Source organism: Thunnus albacares, chromosome 18 (assembly GCF_914725855.1).
Source record: "Thunnus albacares chromosome 18, fThuAlb1.1, whole genome shotgun sequence".
Lineage (NCBI taxonomy): Eukaryota > Metazoa > Chordata > Actinopteri > Scombriformes > Scombridae > Thunnus > Thunnus albacares.
In genome coordinates, this window is record NC_058123.1 from 26,697,405 (window position 1) to 26,706,226 (window position 8,822).

At 40.2% G+C, this 8,822-nt stretch overlaps 1 protein-coding gene across 1 annotated transcript; it reads right to left on the bottom strand.

Annotated features, from left to right (window-relative positions):
- Nucleotides 1-15: 15 nt before the first annotated feature.
- On the bottom strand, nucleotides 16-7,353 carry ccng2 (cyclin G2). The gene is made up of 8 exons (XM_044333257.1): nucleotides 7,252-7,353; nucleotides 5,433-5,590; nucleotides 5,051-5,188; nucleotides 4,402-4,652; nucleotides 3,594-3,672; nucleotides 3,265-3,363; nucleotides 2,098-2,300; nucleotides 16-408 (listed from the first exon to the last, which is right to left on the bottom strand). Exons 2-8 carry the CDS (start codon nucleotides 5,535-5,537, stop codon nucleotides 276-278), a joined length of 1,008 nt encoding a protein of 335 aa, XP_044189192.1. The 5' UTR covers nucleotides 5,538-5,590; nucleotides 7,252-7,353; the 3' UTR covers nucleotides 16-275.
- Between the last annotated feature and the right edge of the window lie 1,469 nt (nucleotides 7,354-8,822).

The window sequence follows — 8,822 nt, forward strand, 5'->3', positions numbered from 1 at the left end:
TTAACCCGAGTTTTATCTGCCAAACGTGAACTTTGTGTATCCTGGAATGTGACGTTTCAAACATGCACCAACACGTCTACGAACTAAAAAAAAAAAAAAAAAAAAAATCTACTAAATCTACCAGGAAGAGTTTGCTCAGCTGCCAGTTGTTGTGCGATTCTCCACCAGCACCGGAGCTTATTAAATAATAAATTAAAAGACTTCGGGTATAGAAGTAAGAAAAAAAGGGAGAGGGGAAGGGGGTGGAGATGATGAGGCACGGGGCGGCGGAGGCTTCAGGCGTCGAGGTGTTGGCGGTGTTTTTGGCGGCAGAGGTGCAGAGGGAAGTAGCGTCCTCCGGCGTCACTGCCCAGAGAGCTGCTGAGAGATTCCTCGCCTGAACTCATCACGTCCTCGCACGAATCCTCACTGAAACACACGGAGAGAGACAGACGGTCAGGATACAGCTGATACTCTGCTTCACTGTTATTAACATCATCTTTTATCTTAGATGAAGTTATTGTCCAAGTGGCTGGAAGTCATTTTAATCATAGATTATGTAACTATTGATGAAAACATGCTGTTTTCTTGTGATTGCTTTAAAAAGCTGCCATATTTATTTTTCTTTGTTTCATAACATAATTAAAAAATTCTTCTAATCCTTCTTCTAAAAGGAGAAATTAAAGTTGATCGTACTTTCTGGAGGACTAAACAAGAGATATGAGGAAACTAATAAAGTTAAAATAAGCAATGAAGGATTTTTTTCATTCCCGAGCTTAACAGTGATGTCACACAGGAAGAGAATAAGAAGACAGGACGTTAATATGACTTAGCAAAAAAACAAAAACACTTCCTCCGTTTCAAGAAGCTTCTATATCCACGCCTTACTACTCTATGTGATGCAATCTCTCATCAGCTGATCTCATGTTCGGACTTGTGATGTGTGAAGTGTGAGTCAGCTGACTGTCAGCCTTAACGTATGCTGAATATTCAAGTGTGAAATTGAACATCAGCAGTTTTCTATTTTCAGTTTGACTGAGCTGCTCTGTGGGTTAATGATCAGTTTACAGGAGTCAACTGGGATCAAGGCTTTTTTTTTTTTGTTACTAATTCAAGTTCCTGTTTCCTCATTAGCGTTATCATTTCCTACTACAGTAGAAAAAGTCCTCCAGAAGCACAGTGTTGCATAAACTTGAGGCACTGTGGCCTTGTGTGACGTCATGGAAACGTCCGCCTAAGTGGGACGTGACCAGTGACTCGCACGCATCCCATAGTGCAGTGCTGGGAGATATGAGAGGCCCCGACAGGCTGAGACAGTCAGAGGGGCCGGTCTGACTGCGTGACGTGTTGTTACAACACAACAGAAACTTGAGTGTTACAGCACACTGTAAAAAATGTCCCTCTTTAAACTTACACTCACTTCATCTGTGAGGAAACTTTACTACAGTCCTCGTTTAAAGAAAAATCATGAAAATTAACTTTTAAAGACTTACTAAAAAAAAACACGACATGCTGAAACATGAAGTGTCTCTACATTTCATAAGAGTGTTATGACATGACATGAGTGTTCACCAGTGTTACGTTGCTACACAAACTGAATCCTGTGTTTATGTGTGTGTGTGTGTGTGTGTGTGTGTGTGGTGACACACAGGGAGTGCCTGGTTCCTTTTCTTTTTAAATGCCTCTGTTGTCGATGGGAGTGTTGGGTATTTTCCAGCTTGTTTCACCTTCTGTGATATGACGTCTGTTTCAGAGTGAAACTGATAGTTCACTGTTCAAATTAACAACTCTGATTCTGAGTCTGATTGCTTACATTAAGACTTGAAGTTCAGAACTGTGAGAGTCAGAGCACCAAACACGCTGGCAGTGAATGTTTGACTTGTTCTGACCCACAAACCAGATATGTTGTCAGTTAATATTTAATCTGAGGCTGCATACTTTGAATTTGAGAACTTTGGAGGAAAAATAAGTAATTAAATGGTAAAATGTATTTATATTCCTCAACTTAAAGTACTGAAAAACATTATTTTAGCATCAGCAGCACATTTCCAGATGTGTGTGTGTGTGTATTGCTGTTGAATGATCAGTATGTTGTTGAGGTGTGTTTGGAGTTCTCACCTCTCACTCTCATCCCAGCAGCCCTCTGGGATGGTGGGCAGCTCGGGGACGCTGCGGTAGCTGCTGTGCAGGTTCTGGGCGGTCCGCCGTGACACAATCCACTGCAGCCTCCTGTGGTTGGGTTTACTGCATTCAGGGGAGGCGTAGTCCGACAGACACCGAGCGACGCGCTCGCTCCAGAGCAGCAGATCGCCATCTGCAATCTGAAACCAAACGGCGGCTCAGTTTAGCGGTTTGGCTCTCTGCCCTGGTCGCTGGCTGACATAAGTGTGTTTAAAATTACTGCACACTTTACAGTATGTTGCTTTGAAAAGTGTTACTGTAAACTGAAACCTAGTTGCTTTTTCCAGGTCAGCAGGTTAAGAGAAAACAGGTTAAAAGTATGAAACTTCTGTAGGTGTGAAACCTGATCAGCTGGTCATTTAACACCTGAAGCTTCAAGGCTTGTTAGTGGGAGTGTTGGTAAGACAAACATCTACAGGAGTCACAACATACAAAGGTCTAAGTACGCACTTAAGGCCATTTATTTTCTCTCATTTGAAATAAAAAGTTAAATTTCCACAATGGAACATTCGGAAAAGCAAAATAACTCAAGTGAAATATAAAAATATGCTAACTGGTCTTAAATGACCACATAAATACAGAAGGTAAGACAGAAATGTTTCTCTCTTAGAACAGACACACATTGCAGAAGGCACTTTTTCTTTAAAATAATTTATAAAAACATCACACTGTCAGAGGGTTAGAATGGCTGTACTGGATGGAAAATCTTACCAGTTCAGTTGTGAACTGGTAATATTCCAACCATTAACTGCAAGCATTTCAAAACGTCTCCTCCTTCAGTGTGTTCAGTGGAGCATCACAACACAAGACACCAGGTTATATAACCTCAGACGTCTACAGAAAAAAAATGTTTTGGACCAGCGCCCGGCCAAGAATAAATATTACCTCCACCCCACCCCCACCCCCACCCCACCCCACCCCACCCCACCTTCCCCCCCTCTCATTAGACTCTCAAAACTCCTCAAAAATTAAGTGTTGCTGGTATATTTGTAGAAAAGCAAACTGCATTTATTTGTTTTCCATCACATTTTCAGGTACCCACTGCTGTTACTTTCCCTTCCTGATTAGCTGTTGTGTAATTACATCATGCAGTGTTTTTTTTACCTTCAGGTGTCTCTGAATATGAAAGGCTATTTCCAACATGTCCTCCGACTGAACGGCTTCGATCTCCTGCCTCAGGAGAGACAACGCCAGGACGGACGACTGGATGGACAAACGGTGATAGAGGGAGAGACAGGAAGTGAAGGAGTAGTAGGGAGGAACAGACAGAAAGGTGGGAAATGGGGAAAAAAAAAAAGACACGTATTATGATTTATATTTTATGACGACTTCAGTATTGTTGTTCAACTAACAAAACTAATTTGCGAGCATCTCAGGCTGCTGAGCTGCTGTGTAATCCAGTGTGACCTTTGACCCCTGCGGTGAATTCTTACCTTAGCTTTAGAGAAAGAGATTCTGCACAGGCAGGCTTTGAGCTGAGCCTCCAGCTTCTCCAGGCTCAGAGTCTCCTTCCTGTTCACACAGACACATAAATCACATTCAGGTGTGTCTCCCAGACACACAATCTCAAGTTTCATCAACTCACAATCTAAATCTGACTTAAGACGGCCAGAGTGGAAAAGTTTTGAAAGACTTTTTAAAGACCTTTAAAAACTACAGAATTTAAAAGAAGAAAAAAAACACAGAGTTTTGAGCTTAAGTGCAGCTCGGTAGACTGAAAACAATATACTGTTCCAGGATTATGTAAGTGTGAGGTGTTGGTGCCAGCAGCTGCAGACAAAAAAAAAAAATCTTATCAGTGCACTTCAGTTAGACGTTGGAGTTGGCTGATAGGCGGCCGCTGCCCTACATCGAGCGGAGCTGCTCCGACAAACAAACAGTGGTGTGAAGAACCACCGCCAATCAAATCATGGGAAAATCTTTGTGTTCACACACACTGTTCTGAACTCTGGTATTTTATGTGGACATTCAGAGACGTGAAACAAATCCACAATCTGCTTAAACAAGGGCTGCAGATATGATGTAAACAGAAGAAAAGGATGTGTTTGTAGCTGATGCAGAAGAAAAAATAAAGTCGACTAAATGTTGAATTATTATCTGTCTGCGGCGAGTTTCAATAGAGAGTTTTCATAGAAATGAAACTAATAAATTGAATTTGGAAAATGATCGACAGGAATGTCAAGTTTGCACGTTTTTTTGTGATGATATCTTTACTGGAATGTCTGTACATGTCGGTCTTACCCTTCTGTGTATTCTGAAAGTATGATCTGGTGGTACAAGTGGAGAAAGGTTAAGGCAGTGATGGCTTTGGACTTGAAGTGGAGCTTCTCGGTGACGATGTTCTCCATGCGGCTGAGGTCGGACACGGTGAACCTGCACTGTCCGATGCGGATGAGCTCGTCGGTGGGCGTGACGTTGCACTCCTCCTCCGTCACTTTGGCGGCCAGGTGGAGGCAGCTGAGGCTGACGCAGGACAGGTGCTTCTGCTGGATCTGAGGGGAAAAGGGGACGACACGTGAGTCAGAAGCGGTTTGAAAACGGCTTGTTGAGGAAGACTTTCGCGTCGTTTTTTTTATGTCAGAGAAGGTGTGATCCGATTCCCGATTAAATCAACAGATCAGCAACAAAATCATTTTACTGCTTGAATTTTATTATTCAGAAAGGGAACGGATTGAAGAAATAGGAAGTAAGTGAATAATAAAAATGACTGTAATAAAAACATAAAACCAGACTATCCACTGTAAAAATGAGGTATATGGTTTCATATAAACGCTGTACTCGTTTTCTTTAAACACAGTTTCCACCAGCAGCCACTATGCAAATGAACAAAGTTAAAAACGAAAGCTAAAGAGTCCTATGTCTGATACTGGTGGGTGTAAGCGTCTCGTACCCTGATCATGGCCAGGAATCTGTCCAGCAGGTTAACAGCCAGGACGAATGTCTGCGTGCTGTAACCGAAGAAGCTGGTCAGACTCCACAGGTCCTCCACTTTGGCATCTCTGCACTTGGCCGAGATCCGACTGTCGTCCTGTAAAAAAAGAGACGGCGGGTTGATTGACCTGCTTTATTTGTCGCAACGCCGATGACAAATTTACATACTGGCAGAAAAGTATTGAAGAGGACAGTTAGTTACACAAGAGAAGCATGACTGGCATTTTTTTTTTTTTTTTTACATTTTATAGACTTGACGATTAACCAGAAGATCAATCAAAAAAATAAAAAAGGTGTTAATAGTCCATTCTGAGCGTATACTTGGTGTCAAAAATTCTCACCTGTGTCGTGGTTTCGATGAGGCTCAACCCCGCTTCTCTAGGCTGATAATAAACCTCCTGCTCATAATTCACCTTCAGCTCCTTCATCAGCTTGAAGGCGTCCATGTCTCAGCTGGCACAGGAGGAAGTGACCTTTTGTTTTCACTACAGTATATTTACTGCAAAACAGGAAATAACCATAGTTTAGCTCCACAATGTAACCAGGTGTCTGCATCAAAAAGTTCTCTCATCAGTGCAGAATACCCTCAGGTTTCAATCTTTCAAATACATTTTTCACTGGATACGTTCTACATACGCCTCCAATATGACACTTGCTTGAAATACAGTGAACAGACTGAAATACTTTGATAATGGAAAAAAAAATGTTTTGGAATTTGTCGCTGATAAGTCTGTCTTTATATTTTTCCTTTACAATGCCCTCGAAAAAATCTATTATTGAGAAATTTGCTTAAATCAATAAAAAGGCCTGTCACTTCATCATTTCTTCAAAGCATTAGGAGTGGCTGAATCGATTACTCTTCGATGTATTTATAGAGCAAAAACATTCTCTTGATGCAGCTTCTCCAATGTGAATATTTGCTATTTTTCTCTGTTTTATATCATATCTTTGCGTTTCAACTACTCGAAAAAAGTAACAAAAAGCTATGATGAAAATTATTTTTAGTTGCAGCCATATATGAAAATCATATAAAACCTTTGGAGGTAACATCAAACACAACAGCATATTCCTTTCCTTTCTTTTAGAAATATATATGTATATATTATTAAAAAAAACTGTATACGGAAAAACATATCATATGTAAAATTTCATTATTCATCCATGTTTGGTAAAAACTTGATGTGTAAATGATGTCTTGTTTTATTATGACTGTATATTGATGGCCTAAATTTGCTCTCAGCCCTTACAGGGGTCACAGCTCAAAGCTCAGCCCACTTCCCTCAGCTGGGCTCTGGTGTCAGATTTCCTCTGGTATACGCCTTCTCTGTCTGTCCCTGACCGAAAAACAACTGCTTTTCCAAGGTTCTACTCGTTAATAAACAACCTAAAACATACAAAAACATAAACCACACGGTCGGAAACCCACAATTTTATCGTTTTGGTTGATGGTAACGGAGGAAGCTAACGTTAACAGCAGCTAGCTAACGTTTTAAATCCTCTGTGGTCGGAGCGGGGGAGGGGCTGGGTTTTTTTTTTTTTTTCATTCCACAAACGTTAAATGTCTATCAAATTATGCTGTAATACATGATTATCGATACAAAATAACAAGTGTTTTACAAATTATAGCTTATTAATGTAATAAAATGTGCTTGTAGTGTTATCTCCTCGAGAATATAACCGTGATTAAAAGCTCAGCCTCGGACAGGAGACGGACCCAAGAGATAACATACAACAACAGACAAGAAGGAAAAACTGCCTCGGCTGTAAGAAGGAAATCATTTATGCAAACTGATGTAAAATACAATATATGTCATCTTAAAACCATGACAAGGAACAGGAAACACTTAGTAAATGTCACTATTTCCTTGCAGAGACTAAAAAAATATGCTTCAATACCATTCAAAACACTCCTATGAGTTCTACCATAATTGTGTAATAGAATAATATTTGCAAATGCAAAAGAGGCACGTTAATTAATTTTCGGCAATCAGTCTACCTAAATTAACGTCCCATTGTCAACCGTTCACTTTCAATCTAGTTTTTTTTCTCCTTCTCTTTCGAGTTAAGGATTGGCAGAAAAAGCAAATATAGTTCAGGAAATACGCTGTAGTCTGTGTAATATAAGTATAATTTCAATATATTATTAAAGGTGTTCTCTACCTGTTATTGCGAGTTAAATCCACATATCTGTGGTAATCTGCTGTTTTCCTTCTCGTCTTCTCTCGTCTTTTTCCTTTCTCTCTTCTCTCTTTTGTTGATGTTGATAACGCTCACGCCCACACGTGACGTCACACGGCAACAACCAATCCATGGCTTGGATTCAAGAATGGAAATCTCCTCCGTTCGGGTTTAACGGTACAAATTAAGCATATGCCTAGAATTTTGTTATCGTTTTAACATAATTTCTAACACTATCGTCAAGAAGTTTGTACTTAAGATTGATAATACATCTTCAGTCCACTGATAAGTGCCACTGGAATCGAAATGCAGCGCATCTATTACATGAGACGATCTTCCTCTGATTGACGTTTCTACTAGCCAATCAGAGAGCCACAGTTTGGAACGTTCAAATAGTCCGCCCAAAATAGGATGTTTTCATTGGCTCATGACTGTATTGAATCCTGACGCAACCTCAGCATTACGTAGTGCTTTTTTGACAGTGTCTTTTATGAATTGTCTTCAACAAACTGTATGATAAATGTGATAAATAGCGTCTGTGAATAGATGGTTCTTAGTCTGGCTGTGAGCTTGTTGTGTTAACAACATGTAAGGACATAGATATAGTAAAATAAATGATAAATACAAAGGTGAGTAGACAACAATCTGTATTCAGTAGTCTTTGTAAGGCAACGACCCACCAATAATAATAATGCGCAATTAAAGAAAACCATCAGTTATACATTGTATAATCAATTCAATTCAATTTAATTCAATTCAGACTTTATTAAGGGCACAGCTCATGAGAGGTCCATGGAACAATAAATTACGATGTATAGCAAATAACTAAATAAATACACAATAAACACATATAATTATGTGTAGCTGCTGTTGTCATAACCCCTTGAAGTGAAATCATTTCTTCAGGCAGTAACTGTCTTGCATTAGTCGCCAAGAAGTAAGCAAATACGGCAACATTTACTTTGGCGTTCTGCTGCATTGACGAACCACCACATCCATGAACTATGCACACAAACCATAAACCCTGGGTTATATCATAGTTAAAGTTACGAATAAACCCACCATAAACTTAACAATTTGCAATCTCAACTCATCAAAGACCAATTAACTGATAAGGGCTTGTCCAGATAGGGACAAAAGTCTCAGCTGATTCTTGGGTCAGTGGGTAAGGTTAGGGTTAGGGTTGGGGTTAGACAAGCAGTGGTTAGGGTTAAGGTTAGGGTAAGTCCCCAAGTCTATATAATGTCCCCAAAAGTCCCCCAAAAGAGAATGTGTGTGTGTGTGTGTGTGTGTGTGTGTGTGTGTGTGTGAGAGAGAGAGAGAGAGAGAGAGAGAGAGAGAGAGAGAGAGAGAGAGAGAGAGAGAGCGTGCGTGTGTGCGCGTGCGTGCGTACAGCAAATGAGGGTAGATGTTGGTAGGTGGGTGTGCAGATGCACTTCAAACCTGAGTTAACATCGTAAGTAAAAGCATTTGAGGTGTGTTATCAGCTCATTATATCTTCTGTCTGCGGTCTATAATAATAAAATAAAAAGTACATCATACAGTATGCTCAT

Excerpts from the sequence above, each read along its gene's own strand:
- ccng2 (XM_044333257.1), bottom strand. The coding sequence starts at position 5,537 with ATGGACGCCTTCAAGCTGATGAAGGAGCTGAAGGTGAATTATGAGCAG. Across the intron at positions 5,189-5,432 it reads TCATCGAAACCACGACACAG|GACGACAGTCGGATCTCGGC; the intron begins GTGAGAATTTTT and ends CTTTTTTTACAG. Across the intron at positions 409-2,097 it reads TGCTGGGATGAGAGTGAGAG|TGAGGATTCGTGCGAGGACG; the intron begins GTGAGAACTCCA and ends CGTGTGTTTCAG.